This window comes from Panicum virgatum, chromosome 1K, assembly GCF_016808335.1.
Source record: "Panicum virgatum strain AP13 chromosome 1K, P.virgatum_v5, whole genome shotgun sequence".
In the NCBI taxonomy this organism is placed as follows: domain Eukaryota; kingdom Viridiplantae; phylum Streptophyta; class Magnoliopsida; order Poales; family Poaceae; genus Panicum; species Panicum virgatum.
Window position 1 is genome coordinate 33055913 of NC_053136.1, and position 14295 is coordinate 33070207.

The 14295-nt window shown below is 47.7% G+C and overlaps 2 protein-coding genes, 1 non-coding gene and 1 pseudogene across 4 annotated transcripts; 3 read left to right on the plus strand and 1 right to left on the minus strand.

Annotated features, from left to right (window-relative positions):
* Positions 1 to 3425, plus strand: LOC120703072 (cytochrome b-c1 complex subunit Rieske, mitochondrial-like). Its single transcript, XM_039987082.1, has 2 exons — positions 1 to 386; positions 2464 to 3425. The coding sequence occupies exons 1-2, from the start codon at positions 206 to 208 to the stop codon at positions 3105 to 3107; spliced, it is 825 nt and encodes a 274-aa protein (XP_039843016.1). The 5' UTR covers positions 1 to 205; the 3' UTR covers positions 3108 to 3425.
* Positions 3426 to 7133: 3708 nt separating this feature from the next.
* Positions 7134 to 9967, plus strand: LOC120703081 (annotated as a pseudogene). The gene is made up of 4 exons (XR_005686754.1): positions 7134 to 7397; positions 8561 to 8949; positions 9125 to 9366; positions 9455 to 9967. The product of XR_005686754.1 is annotated as a probable glucuronosyltransferase Os02g0520750 (transcript).
* An 899-nt stretch (positions 9968 to 10866) lies between these two features.
* On the minus strand, positions 10867 to 11721 carry LOC120703091 (leucine-rich repeat extensin-like protein 3). Its single transcript, XM_039987104.1, has one exon. It carries the CDS (start codon positions 11673 to 11675, stop codon positions 11187 to 11189), a length of 489 nt encoding a protein of 162 aa, XP_039843038.1. The 5' UTR covers positions 11676 to 11721; the 3' UTR covers positions 10867 to 11186.
* Positions 11722 to 11947: 226 nt separating this feature from the next.
* TRNAL-AAG lies at positions 11948 to 12028 on the plus strand. Its single transcript has one exon. It is a non-coding gene; the product is annotated as a tRNA-Leu (tRNA).
* Positions 12029 to 14295: the final 2267 nt, after the last annotated feature.

Below are 14295 nucleotides of genomic sequence, written 5' to 3' on the forward strand. Positions count from 1 at the left end.
TACTGGGCTTCCGTGCGCCCGCTTCCTTCCTGCTCTCTGGCTTCCTTCCTTTTCCTCCCAGCAGCAGCAGCACGCGCGTCTCCTCCCCCGACTTGGCCCCGAATCGATCTCCCCCCACCAAACAGGAGCACCCGATCCCCGGAGGCCGGAGCCGGCGAAGCAGCGAGCGAGCGCGCGCGCGCGGCCAGCCCCACGTCCACCCACCATGCTCCGGGTCGCGGGCAGGCGCCTCTCGTCCGCCCTCGCCCGGCGCCCCGCCGCTGCCGCTGCGGCCGGCGCCCGGGGCCCCCTCGCCGGCGCCCTCCCCGGCCTCGACGACGACGACGACGCGCGCGGCCGCAGGGCGCGCTTCGCCTTCGACTCCCCCTTCTTCGCCGCCGCCAGAGGTATGCGCCCCGGTCGCCCTTCTCGCCCTCGCTCCGATCTGCGATCCCGTGGATTCACGGCTAGATTCGGGCGGGATCCTGTCCTCGCCCATGGTCCTACGGTTTCGGAGCCTGCCTTACCTGTGTCTGTTCGATTTATGGTATCTGACCTAGGTGTGGGGCGGGTTTGTTTTTGTGCTCTTACTAGGTGCTTGTTGATCCGTGTATCCCCCCGCATACCTGATGCGTTCTTAGATCGCGCCTTGCCTATGGATAGGGGTTCTTACGTTCAGTCATTTAGCGTGTCTGGTGGGACTGGATGCTATATGGAACTGAAGAACATGGCGTTTGGATTGCTCAGTCTGAGACATGGAACTTGACTGTTCAGTAACATGTGCCAGAATTTTGCGATTGGTCTCTGCATGCTATTTGTTGTACTCTGGTTGTTCTGAATTCTAATAGCGTTGTTACTGCTGTTATTAATTATTATCCACATAGCTTAACACGCAATTCCTTATTTTATCAGAACTACTCTTAGATTTTTCATGTGAATCGCATATATATAGCAGCACATTGAATTCTTGATGTGATAGTGGACTCTAAATAATAACAAAACTGTAGCCAATGAGTGTTTTTCTCATGGTATCTCAGTTGATTTGGTGATAATTCTAATCTTAATTTGGCTCTTTTAAGCTCATCTCAAATGCTACTGTTTTCTTTGGTCATATCTTTCTTATAAACGGAGGTTGTATTCCCTGACATCTCGAAAACTGTTGAAGAAAATTTTTGTTCGCTAAATGTTCGAGATCGTTAGTTTCTTTCTACTGAAACGTTCAGTGCAATATGTATATAAGATTTTCAGATGAATTTTGTCTGAAGAAGTTGCTAATGCTATCTATTATTTTAATGTGCCACGAATACTACCTAGTCATCATGTTAGACTGTGTTGTTTATAAAAGTAACTGTTGCAATTTAAGGCTAGTAGTACCATTATGCTCAAATATTGTCATCAAGGCAAACATGTACATTCGTAGTTAATTAGTTATTATGAAGTAATTGTTTTTTTATACTTTCTCCTTTATGATTATTTTATTTATCTACTTGTTTAAATTTTGGCCTGCACTGCCACTGTTTCAAATTATCCCATTGCTACTACATGTGTCATGTTTCTTGTTTGCTTTTATTTAATTCTCTCCACTAGGTGGCATAGGTCTTTAACCATGGAAAACATGTTAGCTTGCTTAGGAACTGTTATTTTCATTTACGTGCTTAAATTTTTTTGGGTAGATGATTGTTATTTTCCGTTTACATGCTTCGACTTTTTTGGGTCTATACAATGGAATTGATATTTCCAACGCGAATCTAGATCATTTAATTCTGTGATTTAGGCAATCATTCTTGCTAGCCTAACTCATGACTTGCTGCAAAAAAGAACTACATAAATCATGAGATTGGTAGATATATAGTTTGCTTGTTGAGCACTCTCTTCATTCTATTTTTCATTGCAGAGATCAACCATGTTAACTGTTGCATAGTTCATAAATCTTGGTCTTTGTTGTGATATGTTGATTCCTGAACATGTTAATATAACATGTGCTTGTTAATTCTTGTCTTTTTTAGTTTTAGCACAATAATCCTTGGATGCTAATGGAAACCTGGTAGCATACATGACATGCTGCTCCTTGTTTGGAATGCTAGATTGGCCTGAGGTACAACAAAAGAAATTGAATACTGCTGTCCCATACTCACATATAAGTATATAGCATGTTGCTAGTGAGAAGTGATAACAATACAGAATCGGCAACAGTAAATGTTGAGCACTTGCCACTAGAAGGCATCAAGTTAACCATGCAATGGCTTCATATTCTTTTGTATTTTGCTGTTGTACTGTTCAAATGTATCATCTAGCAGTGGCCACTGCTGCTATACATAATTGGCCTGCTGACTAGTTCGATCTCCCTCTTATAGTTTTTCATGTTCTACTTTCTATTCTTAAAGATACCATCTTAATCTTATTCTGACATTATAGTGCTATTGCTATCTTGTTGCTGCTTCTGTTATTCTATTTATAATGTGATGAGCTAATGGCTCTTTGCAGGGTTTTCGGCTGAAACTCTCGTGCCAAGAAACCAGGATGTAGGCTTAGCCGAGCTCCCAGCAACTGTGGCAGCCGTGAAGAATCCCAGTGCAAAAATTGTATATGACGAGTATAACCATGAGAGATACCCTCCTGGGGACCCCAGCAAGCGTGCATTTGCATACTTTGTGCTGAGTGGTGGGAGATTCATTTATGCCTCCCTGTTGCGTCTGCTTATCTTGAAATTTGTCCTGAGCATGTCAGCAAGTAAGGACGTGCTCGCGCTTGCCTCCCTTGAGGTTGACCTCTCAAGCATTGAGCCTGGCACCACTGTGACTGTTAAGTGGCGGGGCAAGCCAGTCTTCATCAGGCGACGGACAGAGGATGACATCAAGCTGGCCAACAGCGTCGATGTCGCGTCCCTCCGCCACCCGGAGCAGGATGCGGAGCGTGTCAAGAACCCTGAGTGGCTGGTTGTCATCGGTGTCTGCACCCACCTGGGCTGCATCCCACTCCCAAATGCGGGAGACTTTGGCGGCTGGTTCTGCCCATGCCACGGCTCGCATTATGACATCTCTGGGAGGATCCGCAAGGGCCCAGCGCCCTTCAACCTGGAGGTGCCGACGTACAGCTTCTTGGAAGAGAACAAGCTCCTCATCGGCTGATACTACTGGCTGTAGTGTTGGTCCAATGGCGCTGCCGTTTTGTTTTGTTTGATCGACAATTACCTTTTTTGTTGCCTGGGTATACATTCCATCCGAGTGCAGTGTTGTTACTAGCACCTGACAGTAATGAATAACCTGCTGCTACTTGAAGGATACTGTTAATTATTGTTGAGTTCGGATCACTTTTCTGATCTCAAGAGGAACAATCTTGATCATGTAATGTAATACCTTTAGCTATTTCAGTCCATTTTATTCAGTCTTGCCTGGGTTTGTAACTGTTCTGGTGTTCCTTTTTTTATAAGGACTCTTCTGGTGTTACTTGGGCTGAAGAAAAATGTCTTGTAGCTATCATGGTTTGTTGAATTATGCTGAATAATCATGAAAACGACAAGTCACCTGCTTATGGTTTTTTTAAAAAATGGATGCAAGGTCTTTGTAGGTTCCCCGCTCCCCGGGCCCTCTGAAAACGTCTCTTTAAGCTTTGCAATGGGTTTATTGCTGTATATGTTTCAGAGTGGTTGGCAAGTCTCGACAGCCTCGTTTTTTTGTCTTCAGATTGAAACATCTGCACAAAGAGGACTTAGCATATTGTCATAGTCCATGGGTGATGTGATTCGAAATCAGAGTGCCGCCTGACTATGCAAGCACATTTGTGAGGCACTGCAACTTACCTGATCGTTAGCCCTGTTTGCTTTGGTTTTTTATAAGCTGTTTTATGTTTGGTGATGTGTTAGCACTCAGATGGTAGCGTCCTTTAATAAATACCGAGTGCTGTGCAGTGGCCATGAGCTGAAATTTTACCAGTAGAACCAGTACGGTTCCCTCAAGAGCTCTACTGAATGTCTGATCGGTGTGTTACAGATGGAGCCCAGAGGGCCACCAGTACGTGTGAGCTCTACTGCAACCTTGATGCTTGATATCGATATCCTTTGCCCTCGAAGGGCTCTCCACTAGTGACTTGGCGAGACCCGGCCCCGATTGCGCCAACACGAGACGCATCTCTTTCTTTCGCGTGCTCCCTATTTGATTTGGACTTTTTTGAGCGCCTGCGCGAAGCGAACCAATGAACTAGGTTGTGTTTAGTTCGCGAAAAAGTTTAGATTTTGATACTGTAGCACATTTCGTTGTTACTTAATAAATAATGTCTAATTATGGACTAATTAGATTTAAAAAATACATCTCGTGCTAATCAGTTAGACTGTGTAATTAGTTATTTTTTCAACTATATTTAATGTTCTATATGTCTAAAAATTTGATGGGGGAATACTATAATTTTATTTTAGAACTAAACAGGGCCGTACTTGTATTCCGAAGTACATGCTGGAAGCAGCAGATTGACGGGCACTTGCTGACAGGAGTACAGGACGGGACACGAACGCATCTGGTAGGTTCGGTTCCCGGACAGCTGATCAGGTTTGGTTGTGCTTGGGCCTTGGGATCGTATTGCGCACTCACCTAACATTGCTGAAGATTTCGGTTTTCCTTTCCTGGCCAATGAAAGATTTGTGGAACATGACACGTGAGAGTTCTATGCAGTAAGTAACCGGAAAAATTGTTGCTTGGCGATAGCTTGACACATAACCAATCGATACTAATTCAAGCAAGTGATCAGTTACTCTTTCAGAAAAAAGTGGCTGATATTTGCCCCCAACCCCCCCTCCCCCCTCGCTCTCCCACGGGCGACACGGGGCGATTCCGCCGCCACCGCCAAACCGTCCGCTGCTCGCCGCCTCTGGTGGCCGCCGCCGCCGGCCCCTCTTCTTTCCTCTCCCTTTCCACCGAACTCTACACCCAGGTTGCTCACCCCTTCTTCTTTCCTCTCCCTTTCCACCGAGCCCCAGCATGGTAGGACCGCAACGGTGGCAAGGGTGAGGTCGGAATAGGGAAAAGTCGCAGCGGCGGCCTGGTTCAGTGCAAGGCGAACGGGCTCGAGCACGTGCGGGGTCTGGGCAAACCCAGAGCCGCGACGTGTTCGCGGCGCACGCGCGCGGAGCACCGGTGTTCCGGGCCCACGGTGGCGACGGGTCAAGGCGATGGCGGGGGCGACGGGTCCCTGCGGACGAGGCACACAAAGGGAAATGGGGTGGTCCTAGAGCTGCTACGGCTCAACGGTGGCGAGGTGGTGGACGAACGGTGGCTTACCGAGCGGCTCGGAGAAGAAAGGGGCGAAGCAGAGTCGAGGCGCAGCCGTGGCGAGGCGACACAGAGCAGGACGCGCAGTAACGTCGCTGTCGTCGTTCGGGCGCTGGCTTGGCGAAGCTCCGGCAGCGGCGGCGCTGGTCCTCCTCGCGGTCTTCCTCTTCTCCTCTTCTCCTTCTTTCTCTCTGAGTTCCCCTCTTCTCTCACTTGCTCTGTTTCTCTGGCGGCGGCGGTAGGGAGGGGAAATTCCCAAGGCTCTAGGGTTTGGGGAGTGGCGGCCACGGGTTTTATAGGGGGCGCCGGCTAGGGTAGAAGCTCGCGGCGGGCTCGGATGCCGAGGGCGTGGATGGGACGCGCACGCCGGGCTTGGACGCGTGGCGACATCAGGGCCTCCGCGGCGGGGCTTGGCGCGCAAGGAAAAAGGGGACAGGGTAGCAGCGGGCATCGCGGGCGCCTGCTGGCATGGCGGGCGAGGTCGTTGGCCCTCCTTGGCGCGGAGCGGAGACACGCGTGTGGGCAGGTGAGAGCAGAGCAGGGGCGGCGTCCGCGCGGCGCCGGGTGAAAAGCATAGAGGCGGAGCGAAGGGGAAAGGCACACAGTGCCGGCTGACTGGGCGGACCCGCTCGTCAACGGCTCAAGGCAAAGGAAAGGGGCGGCGGTGTGTGGCGTGCGCTGCGTGAGGTTGGGCCGGGGGCGCAGGCGTGGGCCAGCGGAGCGGTGAAGCAGGCTGATCGGGTGAGATTGGGCCGGCGGTTTAGCAGGCCAAGGCCGGACGCGCGGGCTGTGCGCGTGGGCCGTGCAGGCCAGTGTGTGTAGCAGGCCAGGCTGGTTTGGTTTGGAGGTTTAGGCCCAAGGTTAGATAGGGGGTTTTAGTTAGTATTTACATTTGATTTGAATGGCTTACTTCAAATCAAATGTCACCCAAATTCAAACAAAGAGATTCAAAGCCAAATTAAACAAGGGAGATTCAAATAAAACCCAACTCCAAATATAGCACACTAGCATTTATAAACCTTATATTTGTTTTGGTTTTTAATTTACTAGGAATTTAAGGTGGAGGAGAGATCAACCTTATGTTGTTTCTACCTATTAGCACATGCTCACAAAGAGTTTTTGAAATTTCACATTTTTGCACTATATAACATTCCGTAAAAATACGGGATGTTACATGTTCGTTGGCGAATTCTTTGCCGCCATTTGGCCGTGGCGGATGCTTTGCCGACGTCTTTGTGCTTCTGTTCAGGCGGATGCTTTGCCTTCTGGTGGATCGGGTGGATGCTTTGCCACCTCTTATCGTGTTGGCGACCTTTGCTTCCTATGGCTTGTAGTATCTTTTGGTAGGTTTGGTGGTGGTCGTACTTAGGTTTGTGGGTTCGCCTGTGTTCCCCCAATTTTTCTTGTTGTTCTTATTTGTATACGGGTTGAGTGCCACTTGCGCGGTGGTGTTTTGTTTCCGCCTTAATAGCCTCTGTCTATTAAGGTTTGTAATTGTCGTTCTGCTTTCTTCTTAATGAAACACATGCTCAGGCACGTTCGCGAAAATTTTTTTGCTCTCAATGGACTTTGCTTCAAAATAATTCAAGTACCAACCACCAGAAACAAAAACATCACAAATCAAGGTGCTCACCTACCAAAGTACAGTATCAATTAGTTTTACCTTTTCCACACAAAGACTAAAAATATAAAATATGCTGATGTATCAACAACAAAGCCTTGATTACTTCTCATCATCCTGGTCAATGGTGTTTCCCTGCTTGCTTGCCCTCGAGTCCTTGACCCATTTTCAATTTCCCAATTCTCCTCCCTCCTCTCTGCAAACTTGTCCTCACAAGCAACAAAACCCTGTCTGGCTCCTCCCAAAATCTCCTCTTCCACTCCACTCCCCCCCCCCCCCCCCCCCCCCCGATCAAACCCTCATTTCTTCCAGAAGCTTCCACGGCCATCTCGCTGTCGCTCTGACCTCCCACACTCTCGGCTGAATCTCTTCGCCGAGGTCGTTGGTGGAGGAAGCGGCCATGACGGGGCCGAGGGCGGCGGTCCTCCTTGCCGTCGCTTCCCTCTCCTGTCTCCTCTCATCGCCGGTGGTCTCCGCAGCCTCGGGAGCAGAGGTGGCCGGCGGGGCGGCTCGTCGGAAAATCGAGCGCATCGCAGGTGACCCCTTTCTTGCTCTGTCTGGTGCTCCTGGCTTCCTCATTTTCTTGGAGGAGTTTCTGGTTATTTGTCTCACCGATTGCTTGTGGATTGTGATTGGTAGTAGAATTAACTCAAGTTTGTCGATGGAATTGTGAGGGAGGCTAGTTTTGGGACTTTCTTGATTGGCTCTTTAGCTCAACTTTCCAGCTGATTCTCAAGTTAAAACTTCCTTCAAGTCGGGGATTGATGTTTTTATTGGATTATGGTTTTGATACGATAATATTAATGACTGTTTGCGAAACTGTGGCGATCGTTCAGCAATTTGCACACTTATAAATCATCCTCTGTAGCAGTTCATAGATCCATCGTGGATTGGTAGTTTATTTCGTCTAGTCGATGCCACAGAACCTTGTTACGGATACACACTTTGGGAGAGCCGAGAGGTTCCTGATAATGTGAAAAAATCGATCTTTGAACCGCATTGACCCCCTTTTTCTGACAAAGGGATGCTCCGATCAAAGTTTGAGCCAGTCTTGTAATACCCTTCAATTGGCCCACGCCCATGGATCATGTCTTGGTATATTTTCTTAGGCATATAATCTAAGAAACAATTAGTGAAAAATACAGAGCTACCATAAGAAAGCTATTTTACTTACCCTATTCCATGTGCTACAAGGTTGATGGTTGGTAGTTTAGCCAACCATACCTGCCTGCGCGGCCTGCAGAGTAATGCCATTGACAATATCTGCTGCAACTACCATGACTTGAGACATCGAAACTAAGTCTATTGGATGCCTGTGCTATTGTGTGCCTGCAATTAAGGAGCAGTTGTAGACTTGTAGGACAGACAGTTAGCCTTTAAATTCTGAATGTGTCGAAAATAAATGATAAGGATCAGCCAAGGAAAAACATTGCATAAAGATGCATGGCACCATGAATTTGGGATAAATCAATCATGCTTGAGTGACTTGCCAAAAATGTGGACTTTATAAACCAATGCTGTGTTGCTACCTTTCCCCCCTTTAACATGCTAGATATACATAATTACCACGTTCGGCTTAACATAGCTGCATGATTGGCATACTTTGGGATCTGTTCGTTAGCTTTATGTGTACTTGGTTCATATGGAGGATATTCTTCTGTTCATTAGCTGTTACTGAGCCAACAGCATTTACCCGCAGGAAGTGCTGGTGATGTGCTAGAAGACAATCCTGTTGGAAGATTAAAGGTTTTCGTCTATGACTTACCAAGCAAGTACAACAAGAGGATTGTCACCAAGGATCCACGATGCCTCAATCACATGTTTGCCGCTGAGATATTCATGCATCGTTTCTTGCTCTCTAGTGCGGTGCGAACACTCAACCCAGAAGAGGCTGATTGGTTCTATGTGCCAGTTTATACTACTTGTGATCTTACACCTGCTGGACTTCCACTGCCATTCAAGTCTCCAAGGATGATGAGAAGTGCAATCCAGTTTATTTCAAACAAGTGGCCTTTCTGGAATAAAACTGATGGAGCTGATCACTTCTTTGTTGTACCACATGATTTTGGTGCATGCTTTCACTATCAGGTGAAGATATGTTGATATTTTCACACTTAATTGCTGTACCCCATCACTGCTCGCTATTTCAGTTCTCCATGGAGCTGGAGTTCTATCACATATGGGGGTTCACATTTTAGGAAGGTCCTGCCTTTAGTGGCCATAACTCTGAGGTTATATTTGCAATTTTCATCTATCTTTGTAGGAAGAAAAGGCTATTGAACGTGGAATTCTTCCAATGCTCCGCCGTGCTACATTGGTCCAAACATTCGGACAGAAGAACCATGTCTGCCTGAAGGAGGGTTCCATCATTATACCACCATATGCACCTCCACAGAAAATGCAGGCTCACTTGATTCCCCCTGACACTCCCCGTTCAATCTTTGTTTACTTCAGGGGCCTGTTCTATGACAATGGCAATGACCCTGAGGGTGGGTACTATGCAAGGTAAGAGTAAGTGAAGAATTTTCTATGCTATACACTCGAAACATGATGTCTGGACACTGATTACTCATTTTGTTATGATGTTATGCAGAGGTGCCCGAGCTTCACTATGGGAGAACTTCAAGAACAATCCTCTCTTCGATATCTCCACTGATCATCCTTCCACTTACTATGAAGATATGCAGCGTGCAGTCTTCTGCTTGTGTCCCTTGGGATGGGCACCATGGAGCCCAAGGTTGGTGGAGGCCGTGGTTCTTGGCTGCATTCCAGTCATCATAGCTGATGACATTGTTCTACCATTTGCTGATGCGATTCCATGGGAGGAGATTGGTGTTTTTGTCGACGAGGAGGATGTTCCAAAGCTAGATTCAATCCTGACTTCCATTCCAATCGAGGAAATTCTGAGGAAGCAAAGTTTGCTCGCCAATCCATCTATGAAGAAGGCCATGTTGTTCCCACAGCCAGCCCAGCCAAGGGATGCGTTCCATCAGATCCTAAACGGCCTTGCTCGCAAGCTGCCACACACGCAGGATGTATACTGCAACCAGGAGAAAAGCACCTCAACTGGACCGCTGGGCCTGTTGGAGATCTGAAGCCTTGGTAGCAGGAAAGCTTGAATGCAAAGTAGTCTGTCCCTGCTAATTCTACTGTGAAGTTCTGATTTCTCAGTGGAGGAGTTCCATAGAATCAGTTGGTACGTAACTTGGTATATGTTTTCCAAGTGTGTTATAATGCTTTGGTAATGGTGCCACTGAAATCTGGAAGGTGATTCTGTGGACCGGATTGTAACTTTGTAATTGTACAAATGATTAAAGAAATGGAAGCCGTGTGTTCTTGTGTGAAAATTGGTTCACGTGAGATATTGGCAAATTTGTGTTACAGATTCCAGATTGTTGTGTATACTTCTGCAAGTGATTGGAGCAAATTGGGCTAGTAATAATAACAGCAGAATGCAGGTTAATTAATAAGTTACAGTTGATATGTAGTATTCTGGTCAGGGCGGTTGTGCGGTTGACGGACTCTCCAGCAAGGATGCTGGCGTGGAAGTGCCTGAGCCTGACCGTTGCTCAGGCAGCCAAAAGTCCAGGGAGGGGATGCAATGCGAGGTTCCATTTCTTGCTGAAGAATTGCTTCACCTCTAAAGTTTCTTCTGTCCTCTACACTGAGATGCAGCCTTGACCGGTCACGGTAGGTAATCTGGTGATGTGCAGAACTATTGGCATGGACAGCACCGACTATTGACATGGACAGCACCGGCGACGATGACGCAGGTATACAAGATGATTTCAGTGATGATGGTATTAATGTGTTATATCTCTGATGATCAAGGTGATTCACTTTGTTAGGGGACAGGGATTTGGCAGGAGAGTTATTGAATAATTGTATCGGCCTGATTTGTGCACTCATATACCATTCTCTGCAGAAGTTGTGCTGTTCAAGTCTGGAGAGACAGAGCGATGCGTTCATGGTTGAAGAACATACATGAGAACAATATAGACTTTGAGCATAAATTTTCATACTTACACTTATAATATATAGCGTGCTACATTTGAATATTGAAAGATCAAAGTACATTGATCATTTCGTGTATATAATCTACTCATTTTACATACGGATCATTAGTCATGACCCCTTCAGTTTGTCCTGCAGCACTGCATGCTAATACAGTGGCACATTGCAGCTGCATAAACGATCCAGTTAATAATAAGCTAGATCTCTTGGTATCATGAGAAACCACTAATTTTTATCACTTAATGCTTATTATAATATGAATGCTAATGTCATGGAGTATATTTACTCGTATATGGATCGCGTCGGCATATCTAGGCAGATGTCGCGGTCTTGCGTCCGGTGGCGGCGTGCGGCGGCGGGCCGGGTGGCGCGGGCGTCGGCGGCGCGGGCGCTGGCGGCTTGGGCCCCGGCGGCTTAGGCCCCGGCGGCGATGGCTTGGGCCCCGGCGGCGACGGCGACGGCGACGGCGAGAGGGCGCAGCGGATCATGCAGACGACGCTCTTCTGGTCGCAGCTGACGATGCAGAGCGGCAGGTCGGGGCCCTTGCCCATGCACCCGAGCGCGCAGGAGAACACCTGCGTGAAGCACCCCATCAGGCACCCCATTATGCCGGCGTTCACATCCCCCGGGGACGGCGGCTTCGGCGTCAGGAGCGCCGGCGCCGCCACGCCGTCGTTGTTGACATTGACCGTGCTGTCGCCGCCGCTGAAGGCGGCGGCGGCGGTGCTCGCCCCGCCGGCCAGCGCGACGGCGAGGAGCACGAGGAGGGAGCAGGCGCCGGCCATCGCTGTGGCGGCCATGTGCGTGCGTCGTCGAGTAGTGACGAGCTTTGCAATTGGTTGTGCTGTGGGTTTGTGTGGACTGTTACGTGCTGCTCGGAGGGTATAAATATAGGTAGGAGAGGAGAGGAGGGCATGGCGTGTCATGGCGGGATCGCGTTTTTGGTGTGTGCTGGTGTTGCTTTTCTTCGCACGCGGACACACGATACGAGTGAAGGACGGACCTGGAATCACGAGGGAAGTGTGCCTCACGGACTCATTTAAATAGGATTTTAACCTAAGCCTCATACAGCGACGAGATGGCCGAGTTGGTCTAAGGCGCCAGATTAAGGTTCTGGTCCGAAAGGGCGTGGGTTCAAATCCCACTCTCGTCAGCTATATTTTTGTGTTTTCGTTTATTCTTTTATAAATCATTTTACTATTTTATTTTATATGGCCTTTTCAACATATACTGGAACTGCTCGCGAGGAAAGACGCGCTTTTCAGCTGGGTTGTTAAATATGTCTCCAACAAACTGACATACCGTTCTTTCCAAAAAAAAAAAAAAAAACTGACATGCCGTCAAAGAAGTTTGAAAGAATATGTCTACTTTTACCATATTGTTTTGTACACTGAACATATTTACAATTTAACTAATTATTGACGGATAGAATTTTAACTTTTCTATATTTTGTGTATGGGTGTGGGGGGTGGGGGGGCACATGGCACTGAGGACAAAAAGAAAATCACTGTTCTGCCTCAACTTGCTTGTTTGAGATTACTATTTGCACGTTGGTCAAACTTTTAGAAAAAAGGTTGATTTCCTTGCTGAAATCTGGGTACCCATCTAACTACGTACTGCATCGAACTCATGGTACAGTGATGTCGCCAGTTAATTAATCTGGGTACCCATCTCAAACTATGGTGACATGGCAGATTGGGACAAGCAAGGAGGGTTATAGTTCATGTATCTTCAACCATTCAGCAATCCATTCCACCACTTAGCATACATATTCAATCATTTCATCATCAGACCATAAGCCATAAGGCCCTCCTCAACGAAATCGGCGACATCGCCAGCTGAGATGGCGGTGAGAGAGAAAAGATATAGTATTTCACACTCTCTCTTGTGTACAAATCAAACTATTCTATCATTGTTTTTTTTTTGATATAACCGGGATTTCATTTCACATATATGTCTTAAGGTTTACATTGCAACTCTTACAAACACACCCTTGGAAAAAAGAAAAATTACATTTTGGTCCACCCAAGGGCCTCCCAGTCGTCTTCGCCACCGGCGCAAGGAGCCGCCCCTCGACGATCCACCGCCGCACTAGAGGTTGGAGGATGAAGCCGTCAAGGTTGCAGCTTGAAGCCAAAGCCCATATCGACAAACAAACAAAGTTTTTGACTGCCTCACCGAGTAGCACATCAAAATCATCGACATGCCGTAGATCCACTGAAGGCACAAGCAAGAACAGATGACCGCCGGCCATCTTATCGCCGAGGAACTTGGGATTTGACGCCACAAGCACCGCCGGCAGTTCGAAATCACCGGACGACAAAGCAACCGACAGGGGAGAAAGAGTGCCCAAACTGTTGCAAAGAAACCACCCACCCGAATCCTCAGGAAAGTGGTAGATAAACCTCCCTGTAACTTCGCCAGAGTTGGCAACGACCACGGTATCGACCCCAGAGAAGACAAAGAAGGGACAAAAGAACTCACCGAGATCTAGCAGAACCCTAGATCCGGTGAGGATGCACCGCACCAGCCCGTCGCCGCTGCCAGAACGCACATCGGCAAGGTGGAAGAAGGGCGGGAGAATCTTATTCCAAGGACGCAGCGCCGCCTCCACCTTGCGGACACTGCCTGGATTCACCAAGCTTCGCGCCATCATCAACGAGGCGAAGAACCTAAACTCTAGACTAGCTATTAGGTCTAACGGTATGTACACCGGCCATCGATCCCGGGGCTCCTCTCCACCTCCGGCACCGGAACGGTCGCCGGACGCGAGGAGGAGCCGGCGAGATCGACGCCGGGATCGAAATCGCCTCTCCGCCGCCCTTCTCAACTGTAGCAAGGGGAACTAGATGACGAGAGGCTTCCGAATGCCCCTAGTACTCCTCCAATCTATTGGGCCGCAGAAAATGGCCCAAGTTAAATATAAGTAGGCCTTATTAACTCTCATTCTAGCTCTGAATAATCAATCACCACTTCAGCAGACGTACAGACGTAGGGAGCTGAGATAATAAGCTGCGCCCGTGATTATTTCCTTACTCGTCGCTCTCAGTACTTTTTTACCATGTTTTCCAAGTGTCTTTTAGTAGTCAATATTTGTCTTTTTTTTTTCTTTTTAAGCCTTTCAAATAGCTAAGTCTCTTTTATATATAGTTTGAGAAAATTCGTAAGAGGTATTTACTAAGTCGCTGAGCTTTTTGTGGGGGGAGATGTCTGTTGGTTGTATTGGTGATTGTTGCTGGTCCATTTTCATCCTTGGCGAATGTTGAAATTAGACTATAAACCGCTCGACCACTTGTGAAAAAATTATTAAAAAAAGTCTGCATAACCCTAACTATTTATGCTGGACTATTTCACCAACCCCTCCCCTCCCCCAAAATATAAAACAGATATTCTAACGCTGAATTTTAGTAAAATCATGGT

Excerpts from the sequence above, each read along its gene's own strand:
- LOC120703091 (XM_039987104.1), bottom strand. The coding sequence starts at position 11,675 with ATGGCCGCCACAGCGATGGCCGGCGCCTGCTCCCTCCTCGTGCTCCTC.
- LOC120703072 (XM_039987082.1), top strand. The coding sequence starts at position 206 with ATGCTCCGGGTCGCGGGCAGGCGCCTCTCGTCCGCCCTCGCCCGGCGC. Across the intron at positions 387-2,463 it reads CTTCTTCGCCGCCGCCAGAG|GGTTTTCGGCTGAAACTCTC; the intron begins GTATGCGCCCCG and ends GGCTCTTTGCAG.